The sequence below is a fragment of the Scyliorhinus canicula genome, chromosome 7 (genome assembly GCF_902713615.1).
Source record: "Scyliorhinus canicula chromosome 7, sScyCan1.1, whole genome shotgun sequence".
In the NCBI taxonomy this organism is placed as follows: Eukaryota; Metazoa; Chordata; class Chondrichthyes; order Carcharhiniformes; family Scyliorhinidae; genus Scyliorhinus; species Scyliorhinus canicula.
This window is the reverse complement of record NC_052152.1, coordinates 2,375,404-2,391,396: the sequence shown is the minus strand read 5'-3', so window position 1 is coordinate 2,391,396 and position 15,993 is coordinate 2,375,404. Positions and strand designations below refer to the sequence as shown.

Sequence of the window (15,993 nt, the reverse complement as noted above, 5' to 3'; positions counted from 1 at the left end):
ATGCGGTCAGGATCGGGCCCCAGAATTCTGTTCTGGACCACATAGCCGAGGATGGCTAATCGGTTCGTGCTGAACACGCACTTCTCCTTGTTATACGCGAGGTTGAGGAGAGTGGCGGTGTGGAGAAATTTGTAAAGGTTAGCGTCATGGTCCTGCTGTTCGTGGCTGCAGATGGTGACGTTGTCCAGGTACGGGAAAATGGCCCGCAGTCTGTACCGGTCAACCATTCGGTTCATCTCCCGTTGGAAGACTGAGACCCCGTTGGTGACACCGAAGGGAACCCTAAGGAAATGGTAAAGGCGGATGTCTGTTTCAAACGCAGTGTATGGGCAGTCTGGTTTATGGATGGGGAGCTGGTAGTAGGTAGATTTCAGGTCCACTGTCGAGAAGACCCGGGACTGTGCAATCTGATTGACCACATCAGATATGCGTGGGAGGGTGTACGGGTCGAGCTGCGTGTACGATTGATGGCCTGACTGTAGTCAACGACCATCCTGTTTTTCTCCCTGGTTTTCACCACTACCACTTGGGCTCTCCAGGGGCTGTTGCTGGCCTCGATAATACCCTCCCGCAGCAGCCGCTGGACCTCAGACCCGATGAAGGCCCTGTCCTGGGCACTGTATCGTCTGCTCCTGGTGGCAACGGGTTTGCAATCCGGGGTTAAGTTTGCAAAAAGGGAAGGCGGGTCGACCTTAAGGGTCGCGAGGCTGCAAACAGTAAGGGGTGGTAGGGGCCCGCCAAATTTCAGGGTTAGGCTTTGGAGGTTGCACTGGAAGTCCAGGCCGAGTAGCAGGGCAGCGCAGAGGTTGGGGAGGACGTAGAGGCGGAAGCCGCTGAACTCTACGTCCTGGATGGTGATGGTGGCGATGCAGTACCCCTGGATCGCCATGGAGTGGGATCCGGAGGCCTGGGAGATTCTCTAATTGGTGGGGTGTACCGCGAGGGAGCAGCGCCTTACCGTATTGGGGTGGGTGAAGCTCTCAGTGCTCCCGGAGTCCAGCAGGCAGGAGATCTCGTGCCCATCGACGTTCACTGTCGTCGACGCGGTCGCGAGGCTGTGCGGCCGAGACTGATCGATCGTGACGGAGGCCAGACGTTGCTGGTCATCGGCGGTTGCAGGCAATGAGCGGCCTGATGAGGTGCCCGATGGGCAGGGTTCCCGAGGTGGGTAAGATGGTGGCGCCCATGGGCCGCACGTGTCCTGGGGGAGGCAAAATGGCGGCGCCCACGGGCCGCACGTATCCTGGGGCAGGCAAGATGGCGGCGCCCACGGGCCGCACGTGTCCTGGGGCAGGCAAGATGGCGGCGCCCACGGGCCGCACGTGTCCTGGGGCAGGCAAGATGGCGGCGCCCTCGGGCCGCACGTGGTCAGAGGAGAGGAAGATGACGGCGCCCACTTGCTGCATGTGGGGGTTGCCAGGACAATAGTGGCGATTGAGCGGGCCTGGCACACTGCAGCGAAATGTCCCTTCTTGCCACAGGCCTTGCAGAGGGCTGTGCTGGGCAGCGCTGCCGGGGGTGTTTTGTCTGTCCACAGAAGTAGCATTTGGGTCCCCCGGGGCTGGTTGGCTGCCACGCGGCGCAGGGTTGGCTGGAGGCTGTCGCTGATGGGGTCCATATAGGGGTGGCTGTCGACGGGGTCCACGATGCACAGGGGGGGGTGGGTCGCGCAGTCGGAGGCATAGGCCTGAACGTTGTGTGAGGCGACCTTAAGCGAGAGTGCTAGTTTTTTGGTCACCGCGAGGTCAAGTGTGGCCCCTTCTTAGAGGCGCTGGCGGGTGTAGTCAGACCCTATGCCCGTAACTAACCCGTCTCTCATCAGCAAGTTCGAGTGTTCAGTGGCCGAAACGGCCTGGCAGTCACAGTCTCTCACCAGGGCGAGCAGGGCACGCCAGAAACCTTCCACAGACTCACCGGGAAGTTGGCGCCGTGTGGAGGAGGTGGTGTCTGGCATAGATTTTTTTTGTTCGCTGAGCGTAGTTCTCCTTCAGTAGCGCCATGGCTTCTGCGTAGGTCGGCGCGTACTGGACGAGGGGAAAAACATTGGAGCTCAGCCGCGTGTACAGAATCTGGAGCTTCTGTGCTTCAGGGATTGGGTCTGGCGCAGACCCGATGTAAGCTTCAAAGCAAGCTAGCCAATGTTCAAAGTCTTTTTTGGCGTTGTCTGCTTGAGGATGCAGCTCCAGGCGATCCGGCTTGATGCGGAGGTCCATCTCTGAAAAATCTCTGTGTAATAATTTGATGCACTATCAATTACGACGAGACAAGAGTAGAATGTAGTCGAGGCTTTATTACACAGAGATGTGTGGCCTCCTACAGCAGCTGACAAAATGGCTGCTGTACAGGGAGCACACATATTTATACTCCACCTACTGAGCGGACCCAGCTGGCAGGGATCTACCCCCGTACCTGTAGTACAGGAGCCTTACCGTAAAACCCATAAATATACAGTATAATACATCAGTGGTGACTACCACACCGAGGCAGCGAGAATTGAAGACAGAATTGTAGACAATGTCACACCTCCCCACATGAGACTCCATCTGCCAGAGTTTTGCCCACTCACTCAACATTTCAATATCCATCTGCAAACCCTGCCCATTGTTACCACATTCAGGGCTAGTGCATGGTCGATTCCAACCCCACTTGACAACAGAGTAACAGCACAATTGAATGAACCAATATTCTTTCAAAAATACCCAAGGTCGTTGGCCCTTGGTTGCTCAATAATTACAGTCACCAGGTTTGTAAGTTTAAAAACAATTACTGTTTATTTATAACAAGAACTATAATGAAATATGCAGCAAATACAACTGGTTAACTATTATCCCATTCTTAATTCCCACTTTAACTTTCCCTCCCCCCACCTTCTACACACGCACAAGACAGACAAACAAACAAACAGAGGGGTACAAAAGTGAGAAAGGTTTTGTTTCAGGCGGATATTTCCAGTATCCCGCTGTTCTTCAAACCTTGATTTCAGTTCAAGGTTTTTAGTGTAGCTTCATTCAGGCATCTACTAGATTTATAAATATAACACATTCAGCCCTTCCGGAAAGGGAGAAAAAAATACCAGGTCCTTGTCTTTCTGTGCCCAGGAGTCAAATTGAAAGGCCTTGGGACTCGGCAAATCATTCCACTGGGACAGGATCTAATCACCACCTGTTACCGGGCAGAGTACGACCTTTCCAATGAATTAACCCCCCAGCCAGTCAATCAAACTAAGTCCCACCCCATCTCTCGCTGGGACCAACAAGTCTGAAACTCCTGTTCAAACTAACAGAAACTAGCAAAATGTTGTCTCCTGTAACTGCGGAATGTCATCCTCTCTGCGGCTTAACATAAAGATGCATGTCCGTTAATTACCCATGAATCAAAAATGAAAATGACAAAAGGGGAAATAAGGGAATAAACAGGAAGGAGCCATACACCATCTTTCAGTTGTCTGCAAATTTAGTTATCATGCCTTCTTTCCCCTCATCAAAGTCATTGATATAAATTGGAAGAAGTTGATGCCCCAGCACAGACCCCTGTAGGGGTCGTGTGTGCGTTTGTGTATTTAAATTATTTAATTAAGGTTCCTGGAGACAATTTGTCTGGAAAGGTTGACGGATAAGGACTAACAGTGCTTGATGCATGCATTTGTAATAACTTTCCTGATCAAGTGGTTTATAAGTAAATAGGCTATGTTTAGATATTTGCATTAGGAGATACATAAGGATCTTTTCAGCTGCTAAATCTCAAAAGGGGAGTAAGGATCTTTTACAGCTTGCAACGGTTTCATAATAAATAAAGGAAGGTTATTAAATTTGATTTGACCCAAACATGGGGAGTCATAAGAAATGTCTTATCTGTCCAATTCAGATATGTTCGATCAATTCACTTATTCAAAGGTTTTACCAAGGTGCCTTTAATATAGAGGAGAACAAAGGACAAGCACAAATACACGTTCAAAAAGGTCTGATTCCCGAGTCCCTCTGGTCCGTCATCATGAAGGTGGATTTCACTGGCAGCTTCTTCCTTCCATCCTTCTCTAGTTCATTTTTCGGATGCTCAAGGTCACCTCCCATGTCGAGTCTTTGCTCCTGATGTGCTCCAGGAGTCTATTTTTTCATCCTCTTTTTCTTTCAGCCCTTTTGCCACTTGCGCTAGTCTCCTGGCAATGAGGCCTCGGGAGTGGGTCTCAGCACCAAATGGTCTGGTTGATGGCCCATTGACAGGACCCCTGGGCCCGGCCCATGTGACCATAAAGTAACGGCAGGAACATGGGGTGCCCAGGAGTCTGGCTGCAGCAACAGACTATTATTATTATTAATACTATTATTACTACAGACCAGTGCAGGTCAGTAGGGTGCAATTTAGGATTTCCAATTTATTCAGGCTCAAACTAGGCCAGTGAGGTCACCACAGTAAACATGAACTATTATTATATTTTGGATAAGTTCAGTTCAAAAAATTGCTGAGGACAATGGATTTGTAGATGGAAGGGAAAGGGATATTGTCATGAGTGTCCCTTTAAGAAATGTTTTTGTCTTATCACATGGCTTCAGTGATGTCATTGTGTGGGCGGAGCTGGGCTGTGGCCTTGGGAGAATTTTTTGGTTTCGCTTTCACATTTTGGCTGCTGTGGACTCAGACAGAGAACACACATTTTGGCCTGCTTGGTAACTTAAAAGAGATAATTGCTTTCTGGAAGGAATTCAAATCTGCTGAAGGCAAACAGAGTATCAGTAACAAGTCTTATACCAGTCAGAATGCCCTGTGCCGGGCCACACCTTTGAAAAGGGGTTTCTGGATTTACTTGGATTTTGTTATTGAATTGGAACAGTTAAGGGGGAATTTATTAAGGGTTATACATAGATTGCTGAAGTGGTGTGGGGTCTTTGTGTTTTTAATTGATAAAAATTCTTGCTCTTTGTGTTTATACAAATGTTAACTAAATTCTTAGAATAAAGCTTGTTTTTTGATTAACAGCGCCAAAGAAGTCCGTTGAATTACAGCTCAAAGGCAGGGTCTCGTGCTCATCCCAGCCAAAATCAATAAAAAGTTATAGGTCAGCTGGACTCCATAATAAATAGAACATTCAGTGCAGAAGGAGGCCATTCAGCCCATTGAGTCTGCATCGACCCATTTAAGCCCTCACTTCCACCCTATCCCCGTAGCCCCATCTAACCTTTTTGGTCACTACGGGCAATTTATCATGGCCAATCCACCTAACCTGCCCGTCTTTGGACTGTGGGAGGAAACCGGAGCACCCGGAGGAAACCCACGCAGAGACGGCGAGAACGTGCAGACTCCGCACAGACAGTGAGCCAAGCCGGGAATCGAACCTGGGACCCTGGGGCTGTGAAGCAACTGTGCTAACCACTGTGTTACCGTGGTGCTCAACATACATTTTGGAGTTGTTAAACCCTGGCCCATAACAATATTTAAAGAGATGTTGAGAGGATTTGTTTTTTGCTGTGTGGGTCGGACCATCTGACAGAAGAAGCTCTGAGCTGGGAGATGGTGCAGTTTGAATCAGACACCCATTCAAGCCAGAACCGTCTTGGGCCTCAAAAAACAATCTAATGTCTGAAGGTTTCTTCAATTTCCACAGCAGAGTGGAAGCGGGTTCGAGAGGTTGGATTGTATAGCTTATTAAGACCTGGTTAGGCCTTGGGTAATATGACTGGATTTTTATAGTTAAACATTCATAAGGGAGCGATGCTTGGAAGGTGCTTTACTTGTGGCACTAACCAGGTAGGGAGACTTTCGGGGAATATATCGCAAGACCAATTTTAACTGTGTCATTGAGAGCCTGTGCGCTTAGTTGATCTTTTATTCTTGTATTTAAAATTCCAAACAGGTTACTGAACATCTTGCTGCCGAGATCAGCACTGTTCCATCTGGTCTGGGGCCACGGGTTCAAATCCACCAGGGCAGGTGGCAAAATTGGAATTCAATAAAAATCTGGAATTAAAAATCTAGTGATGAAACATGACGCCACTGTTGATTGTTGTAAAAACCCATCTGGTTCACTCATGTCCTTTAGGGAAGGAAATCTGCCGTCCTTACCCGGTCTGACCTACATGTGACTCCAGACCCACAGCAAGGTGGTTGACCCTTAACTGCCCCTCAAGGGTAATTAGGGATGGGGAATAAATGCTGGCACAGCCTGCGACACCCACGTCACAGGAACAGATAATAAAAACCTGCGGATAATTACCAGCATTTTCTGTTTTTATTCCTGTTTCCTGAGCCCTGCTTGTTGAGTCACCATTTACCCTCACTGAAACTGTGCTTTCCTCTGATCTATTCTGCATTCTGAGTGAGAACGCAGAGCCAGACAGTAACCTATTACTGTAGACGTGGCCACATTGAAGCCCTGGACTGGACTGTTAGCAGATTCTAAATTATTTACACAGTAGTTAGTGGTAATTTACAGTTCGAATATATTCAGAGGTTTAATGTTGATTAGCTGATTAGTTTGATTTAAAATTTCTATTTGTGATTATTTATGTCTCACGGATACTTATGAATGCAAATTGGATCCATTTAATATTGCTTTCCTCCAATTCTGTTCTCACCGTGGATCTGATTAAGTTATTTAGCTTCTCAGGGTCGATTTGTTTACCTAAAGGATATTAAGCTCTTCATACTGAAGATAAATGATAGATTAAACACTTGCATTCTCAAATCTATGCAAACACTTCATTTGGAGTTTGTCCCTCTGTTTCTGAATTATCAGCTGCTTTCTCCTTCAAAATGTTAAATAAATCTCATAATTGTAAATAAATCTCATAATTGTAACTTATTTAAAGTGATGGGTTGAGGTACTTACTTCTGGAACGAGGATAGAAACCCAAACTCCCACACCTCCGTTAGATTGACAGGCTGAGTGAGTGAGAGAGCTAACATACCTCTCTGATTGAAACCAAAATTGGTCCCCAATCTCCGAACAAACGCCAAGGCTTCCTCACTAATGGGTTGCACGAGGGAATTGCACAGGCCAAGACCTCAGATTACTTCCATTACATTTGTTTACAGGATGTGGGCTCGGCCAGCATTTATTGTCCATCCCCAGTTGCCCTTCAGAAGGTGTTGGTGAGTGATATATCCACTGTGGTACACCCACTGTGCTTTTGGAGAGGGAGTTCCCAGGATTTTGACCCAGCGACAGTGAAGGAACGGTGATATATTTGGCGTGGCTTGGAAGGCTTGGTATCTTGTGCGAGTAACTCACCTCCTGACCTCCCCCCGCCCCCCCAAAGCCTGTGCACCATCTACAAGGCACAAGTCAGGAGTGTGATGGAATACTCTCCACTTGCCTGGACGAGCGCAGCTCCAACAACACTAAAGAAGCTCCACACCATCCAGGACAAAGCAGCTCCGCTTGATTGCTCCCCCTTCCACAAACATTCAAACCCTCCACCACCAACGCACACAGTGTCAGCCGTGTGTACCATCGACAAGATGCGCTGCAGTAACTCACCAAGATTCCTCAGACAGCACCTTCCAAACCCACGACCGCTACCATCTTAGACAGGAGCAGCAGATACCTGGGAATCCCACCACCTGGAGGTTCTCCTCCAAGGGCTGTAGGTTAGGTTGACCTTAGATTAGGATAAATGGTTGGCACAACATCGTCGGCCGAAGGGCCTGGACTGTGCTGTACTAAGTCTATCTGTTCTAAGTCATTCACCACCCCGACTTGGAAATATATCGGCCGTTCCTTTGCAGTCGTTGGGCAACATCCTGGAAGTCCCTCCCTAATTGCACAGTGGGTGCACCTACACCTCAGGGATAATAATAATAATCGCTTATTGTCACAAGTAGGCCTCAATTAAGTTACTGTGAAAAGCCCCTCGTCGCCACATTCCGGCACCTGTTCGGGGAGGCCGGTATGGGAATTGAACCCACGCTGCAGGCATTGTTCTGCATTACAAGCCAGCTGTTTAGCCCACTGTGCTAAACCAGCTCCCCTTAGCACCACAGACTGCAGCGGTTCAGGAGACAACTCACCACCACCTTCTGAAGGGCAACTAGGGATGGACAATAAATGGTGGTCTAACTAGCAACGCTATATCCCATAAATTAATTTTTAAAAAAATATTATTTGCAACTTATCCGGCCAAACTTGAATGTTGACTGGGTGTTGGTTCATTTGGACTCTGACTGTTTTGGTACCTGAGGAGTCGCCAATGAACATTGTGAAGTCATCAGCAAATATTCTCACTCCTGACCTTATGATGGAGGGAAGGTCATTGATGAAGCAGCTGAAGGTGGTTGGGCCGAGGACACTAACCTGAGGAACTCCTGCAGTGATGTCCTGGAGCTGAGATGATTGACCTCCAACCACCACAACCATCTTCCTTTGTGCCGGGTATGACTCCAACCAGCGGAGAGTTTTCCCCCTGATTCCCATTGACTCGTTTCGCTGGGGCTCCTTGATGCCACACTCGGTCAAATGCTGCTTTGATGCCAAGGGCAGTCACCTCTGGCATTCAGCTCTTTTGCCCATGTTTGAACCGAGGCTGTAACGAGGTTAGGAGCTGAGTGACCCTGGCGGAACCCAAACTGAGCTTCCGTGAGCAGGTTATTGCCGAGTACGTTAAGTCGCCAGAGTCCCAGATGACCATAGGCTGCTTTCACCTTTGAGGAGCAGAGCTGACTGGTGGCAGATTAACCGGAGATCACAACACCTCAGGCAAGGGACAAGGTTGAGTTGGTGTGCCGTTGCTGAGTAAGTGTTGCTTGACAGCACTGTTAATGACTCCTCCCATCACTATGCTGATGATGGAGAGTAGACTGATAGGGGGGTAACTGGCTGGGTTGGATTTGTCCTGTTTATTGTGTACAGGACACACCTGGGCAATTTCCCACATTGGCAGGTAGATGCCAGTGTTGTAGCTGCACTGGAACAGCTTGGCTAGGGGCGCAGCAAGTTCTGGAGCACAGGTTTTCAGTACTATTGCCGGGATATTATCAGGGCCCAGGGCCTTTGCAGTATCCAGCACCTTCAGCTGTTTCTTGATATCACGTGGAGTGAATCATGTTGGTTGAAGCCTCGTCTTTTTCGCTCGCTGCCCGAGAGTACGGTGGAGAACGGTTCAATTGAAACATTCCAAAGGAATTAGACTGATATCTGAAAAGCAAGAATATGCAGGGTTCCAGGGAGAAGGCAGGAGGACAGCACTGGTGAGTTCTTCATTCGGACAGTCTGTGTAGACACGATGGGTCAAATGGCCTCCTTCTGTACCACAACAATTCAATAGGGACGTTTTGGCAGCCCCGTCCTCCATCTAGCAAGTTTGGACATTCTCTCCGAATTAAACGGTGAGCAGAGATGGGGCAAAACCGCAAACATTTACACAAGATCGATAATATTTTGTAATCTGGTCAATAAAAATAACCATATTTCCAATAAAAATTTATTATACAGCATTTACATTCAGAGTTTGTGTGTGACAGGGGAAACGAGAAGCATTGCTGGTCAGATTCTGTCCTCATTCACAAAGCTAATGGCAAAATTAACACCTTTAACCATGAGTTAGATACAGAATAAAGCTCCCTCTACACTGTCCCCATCAAACACCCCCAGGACAGGTACAGCACGGGGTTAGATACAGAGTAAAGCTCCCTCTACACTATCCCCATCAAACACTCCCAGGACAGGTACAACACGGGGTTAGATACAGAGTAAAGCTCCCTCTACACTGTCCCCATCAAACACTCCCAGGACAGGTACAGCACGGGGTTAGATACTGAGTAAAGCTCCCTCTACACTGTCCCCATCAAACACTCCCAGGACAGGTAAAGCACGGGGTTAGATACAGAGTAAACCTCCCTCTACACTGTCCCCATCAAACACTCCCAGGACAGGTACAGCACGGGGTTAGATACAGAGTAAAGCTCCCTCTACACTGTCCCCATCAAACACTCCCAGGACAGGTAAAGCACGGGGTTAGATACAGAGTAAAGCTCCCTCTACACTGTCCCCATCAAACACTCCCAGGACAGGTAAAGCACGGGGTTAGATACAGAGTAAAGCTCTCTCATCACTATCCCCATTTAACACTCCCAGGACAGGTAAAGCACGGGGTTAGATACAGAGTAAAGCTCCCTCCACACTGTCCCCATCAAACACTCCCAGGACAGGTACAGCACAGGGTTAGATACAGAGTAAAGCTCCCTCTACACTGTCCCCATCAAACACTCCCAGGACAGGTAAAGCACGGGGTTAGATACAGAGTAAAGCTCTCTCATCACTATCCCCATTTAACACTCCCAGGACAGGTACAGCACGGGGTTAGATACAGAGTAAAGCTCTCTCGTCACTATCTCCATTTAACAGTCCCAGGATAGGTACAGCACGGAGTTCAATAATGTTCCTGCATTGACCTCAAAGTTCTCGATTAGGATCATATTCCCATTAATTGTGTTGTTTTCATTCCTTACCCCACCCTGTGTATATTCCACATCGATGTGTAACCACCATTTCCACTGTCCTTCTGTAGGAACTGCTGGATGGGAGAATATGTTGTAATTGTTAGGATATGTTTCTGGAGGACAGGCAGCAAATGCCTCCACTCTGAGGATGGTCAGCTCTCAGTGACCTGAATCCATCAGTTGCTCTGTGGCCTGTTCACAGCCATCGTTCTCTCTGTCGCTCTCTCTGTCGATGTCCCTGTCGCTGTCTCGGTCACTGTCTCTGTCGCTCTCTCTGTCGCTGTCTCGGTCGCTGTCTCGGTCGCTGTCGGCCATCTCTGCTGGGCGCTTCATTCCTCGCTGTTTGGACAATGCGAGAGCATACTGTATATTGTAACGATTCCAGTCACATCTGCAGTGCACAAAACGAAGAATCAATGTCAGTACAAATCCAGACTGAAATGGTCTGTAAATTAAAGGAGATGGGGCTGCACTGTCGGAGGTGCCATTTTCAGCAGATACGTGAAACTGAAGTCCCGTCTGTCTCCTGGACTACAGAATCCCCACAATGCAGGAGGCCATTCAGCCCATCAAGTTTGCACCAATCTTTCTCGCACCCAACCTATGCCCAATGCTCCACCGTATCCCCATAACCGCGCACACTGATCATGGCCAATCCACCACACCTGCACATTTCTGGTCTCACCAGTGTCCTCCTCAAAGGGCCAACAATTCATTTAGCTATTCTCTTCCTCTTTACATAATTAAAGCAGCTCTTGGTACCATGTTTATGTTTCCTGCTGTGTTCCTTTCGTAGTTCATCTTAGCACTTTTCATTTTAACTTTTGTAGCCTTTATTAGTCAAATACAAATTTCTCTTCAGTGCAAAGAGTGAAGGTGCAATTCACAGTGGACAGCTCTTTACACATATCTGAAAGTCACAGCCGCCAGATGCAAACAGTAACCGGTGCTGTTACTAACAACCTGAACATCATCACCCTGAGAATTAAATCCTGACATAGCCGAGGATCACTCAACCTCAATCATAGCTCCCCTAATCACCCCCCCCCCCCCCCCCCCACCCACACCATAACCTGTCCCCAAAGCACTGAGTAAAACGGTCTTTAAACAACCCAAATCACTCCGGCGTCTCAAACATCCCTTTGAAGATCCCACAATTTGACTGAAGAAAAATGTCCCTTACCTCTTCCATTTTTCAGCCCAGTTTACAGAGCTGGTTAATCTCCCCCCCCCCCCCCCCCCCCCCCCCCCAAGTTACTGTGCCCATTAGGGGAAAGATGAAAAACAAGAAGCAAATGTGACACAAGTAAACACTCTCTCACAATGATCAATGTGGTACAGGTTACAGTGTGCAGTGATCAATGTGGTACAGGTTACAGTGTGCAGTGATCAATGTGGTACAGGTTACAGTGTGCAGTGATCAATGTGGTACAGGTTACAGTGTGCACTGATCAATGTGGTACAGGTTAGGGTGCAGTGATCAATGTGGTACAGGTTACAGTGTGCAGTGATCAATGTGGTACAGGTTACAGTGTGCAGTGATCAATGTGGTACAGGTTACAGTGCGCAGTGATCAATGTGGTACAGGTTACAGTGTGCAGTGATCAATGTGGTACAGGTTACAGTGTACAGTGATCAATGTGGTACAGGTTACAGTGTGCACTGATCAATGTGGTACAGGTTACAGTGTGCAGTGATCAATGTGGTACAGGTTACAGTGTGCAGTGACCAATGTGGTACAGGTTACAGTGTGCAGTGATCAATGTGGTACAGGTTACAGTGTGCAGTGATCAATGTGGTACAGGTTACAGTGGGCACTGATCAATGTGGTACAGGTTACAATGTGCAGTGAGCAATGTGGTACAGGTTACAGTGTGCACTGATCAATGTGGTACAGGTTACAGTGTGCAGTGATCAATGTGGTACAGGTTACAGTGCGCAGTGATCAATGTGGTACAGGTTACAGTGTGCACTGATCAATGTGGTACAGGTACAGTGTGCACTGATCAATGTGGTACAGGTTACAGTGTGCAGTGATCAATGTGGTACAGGTTACAGTGTGCAGTGACCAATGTGGTACAGGTTACAGTGTGCACTGATCAATGTGGTACAGGTTACAATGTGCAGTGAGCAATGTGGTACAGGTTACAGTGTGCACTGATCAATGTGGTACAGGTTACAGTGTGCAGTGATCAATGTGGTACAGGTTACAGTGTGCAGTGATCAATGTGGTACAGGTTACAGTGTGCAGTGATCAATGTGGTACAGGTACAGTGTGCACTGATCAATGATTCAGTTGGAATTGGCAATGGACTTACAGTTTGGATACTGCATCAAAGTGATGTTGGATGCTCTTCTGCAGAGACTGGATCATTGGCAGCAAGGCCACAGACCTGTGAAAACAAACTCCAAATTAATCATCACTGTGCTGAATGTAGAACAAGTAGGATCCAGAAATAGCACAGCACCAAATCTGGTGTGCAGTCAGTGCGCAACAGTTAGTTGATGTGACCTGTGAATGGGGTTTCAGCAAGTCTGGTGGTTGGGAGCTGCCAAGTTCTATCCCAGTCTGAAGAAAACATTATTTTTCAATATTTCTGTGGGGTTCTATGAAGCTTTGGAACGGGTGCAGAGGAGATTTACCAGGAAGTTGCCTGGAATGGAGGGAAAATCTTATGAGGAAAGGCTGATGGACTTGAGGTTGTTTTCGTTAGAGAGAAGAAGGTTAAGAGGTGACTTAATAGAGGCATACAAAATGATCAGAGGGTTAGATAGGGTGGACAGCGAGAGCCTTCTCCCGCGGATGGAGGTGGCTAGCACGAGGGGACATAGCCTTAAATTGAGGGGTAATAGATATAGGACAGAGGTCAGAGGTGGGTTTTTTACGCAAAGAGTGGTGAGGCCGTGGAATGCCCTACCTGCAACAGTAGTGAACTCGCCAACATTGAGGGCATTTAAAAATTTATTGGATAAGCATATGGATGATAAGGGCATCGTGTAGGTTAGATGGCCTTTAGATTTTTTCCATGTCGGTGCAACATCGAGGGCCGAAGGGCCTGTACTGCGCTGTATCGTTCTATGTTCTATGTTCTATGATTGTGGGGGCTGTGTGCTTGTGACTAATTTAGTTACAGTAAGAAGTCTTACAACACCAGGTTTGTTTCGAATCACTAGCTGTCGGAGCACAGCTCCTTCCTCAGGTGAATCCGGAGCTGTGCTCCGAAAGCTAGTTATTCGAAACAAACCTGTTGGACTTTAACCTGGTGTTGTAAGACGTCTAACTGTGCCCACCCCAGTCCACCGCCGGCATCTCCACATCATAATTTAGTTAAAACAGGGCAGCACGGTGGCGCATTGGTAGCACTGCAGTCTCAAGGCGCCAAGGTCCCAGGTTCGATCCCGGCTCTGGGCCACTGTCTGTGTGGATTTTGCACATTCTCCCCGTGTTTGTGTGGGTTTCACCCCCACAACCCAAATATGTGCAAAGTAGTTGGATTGAACATGCTAAATTGCCCCTTAATTGGCAAAAATGAATTGGGTACTCTAAATTTATTTTAAAAGAAAAAAAAAGAAAAAAGAAACAAAATAAATAAATAATGTAGTTACAGTGAAGACAGTTGGGCTGAAAGGTTTAAAGCATCAAAGGGCTCGGTGTAAAAGCAGGCATTTGAAGTAGAGATGACAGAGTTAAGATGTGCTACAAGTAAACACAAAATGGGTAGAAATTTGCATTTGAAGTGAAGATTTGGATATCAGTTGTTAACTTTCAAAGGGAAAGAAAGATCATAAGTAAACTTGGGGAAGGTTACGTTTTATTTGAGGTTGGGGAAAATGGAGAATATTTTAAAAACTTATATTTTAAAGATCGCTAAGTTCATAGAGATGATTTTAAAGATGAAAGTGGAAAAATATATTTATAATAATAATCTTTATTGTCACAAGTAGGCTTACATTAACATTGCAATGAAGTTACACTTCGGGTACACAGAGGGAGAATTCAGAATGTCCAATTCACCTTACAGCACGTCTTTCGGGACTTGTGGGAGGAAACCGGAGCACCCGGAGGAAACCCACGCACACACGGGGAGAACGTGCAGACTCCGTACACACAGTGACCCAAGCCGGGAATTGAATCCAGGTCCCTGGTGCTGTGAAGCAACAGTGCTAACCACTGTGCTGCCTTGAGAAAGGGTTAGAAGCTATGCTGGGGATTTGGTCATACAAGACCCTGAAAAGAGTGCTGCGCTGGGGCAGAAGTGTGAAAGAAGTGAAATGAAGCAACGCAGCCAGCCCAGAGTAGTGGCTGCTTGCACCAGAAAAAAGCGTTTTTGATTGTCACAGTCCAGTGGGAATGAGAGAGAGGAGCCCTGTGAAATACCTCCCCTATAGCAACAGGGGTCTGTGCCTCCTCAGGATTACTGCAGTTTTATAGATTAAATATCTCTAAGGACTGTTCTCTACAGGGGTATGTGTGAGTTTAGCCAAGTAAAAATCTCCTGGGAAATGTTTAAATTTTAACCGTGTCAATGCAACCTTGTATGTTTAAGTTTTCTTTGTTAATAAATTATTTTATTGATTTTCATGTTTAATGGTACATGGTTATAATTGTCAAGTTGTATTTTAACAAATTTTCATCTGGGGATGGGGGGGGGGGGGGGTTTAATCCCCCCTCACCTCCACCGACAGGAGTGAGACACGTGATATATACAGCCGTGTGGTATATATACAGCCGTGTGGTATATATACAGCCGTGTGATATATATACAGCCATGCGAAATATATACAGCCGTGTGATATATACAGCCGTGTGATATAGATATACAGCTGTGTAATATATATACAGCTGTGTGATATATATACAGCTGTGATATATACAGCCGTGTGTGATATATACAGCCGTGTGATATATATACAGCCGTGTGATATATATACAGCTGTGTGATATATACAGCTGTGATATATACAGCCGTGTGTGATATATACAGCCATGCGAAATATATACAGCCGTGTGATATATACAGCCGTGTGATATATATACAGCTGTGTGATATATACAGCTGTGTGATATATACAGCCGTGTGATATATATACAGCCGTGTGATATATACACAGCCGTGTGATATATACACAGCCGTGTGATATATACACAGCCGTGTGATATATACACAGCCGTGTGATATATATACAGCCGTGTGATATATATACAGCCGTGTGATATATATACAGCCGTGTGATATATACACAGCCGTGTGATATATACACAGCCGTGTGATATATATACAGCCGTGTGATATATATACAGCCGTGTGATATATATACAGCCGTATGATATATATACAGCCGTGTGATATATACAGCCGTGTGATATATATACAGCCGTGTGATATATATACAGCCGTGTGATATATACACAGCCGTGTGATATATACACAGCCGTGTGATATATACACAGCCGTGTGATATATATACAGCTGTGTGATATATACACAGCCGTGTGATATATATACAGCCGTGTGATATATATACAGCCCTGTGATATATATACAGCCCTGTGATATATAT

The 15,993-nt window shown here is 46.8% G+C and overlaps 1 protein-coding gene across 1 annotated transcript in view; it reads right to left on the bottom strand.

The window, feature by feature from the left end:
* Positions 1 to 10,229: 10,229 nt before the first annotated feature.
* Positions 10,230 to 15,993, bottom strand: part of pwp2h (PWP2 small subunit processome component) — a gene marked incomplete at its 5' end in the record, with an annotated part of 41,988 nt that continues 36,224 nt past the window's right edge. Inside the window, 2 exons of the mRNA XM_038801250.1 lie at positions 10,230 to 10,822; positions 12,750 to 12,824. Of these exons, the coding sequence (XP_038657178.1) occupies positions 10,591 to 10,822; positions 12,750 to 12,824 (307 nt within the window). The remainder of the gene's footprint in view (positions 10,823 to 12,749; positions 12,825 to 15,993) is intronic.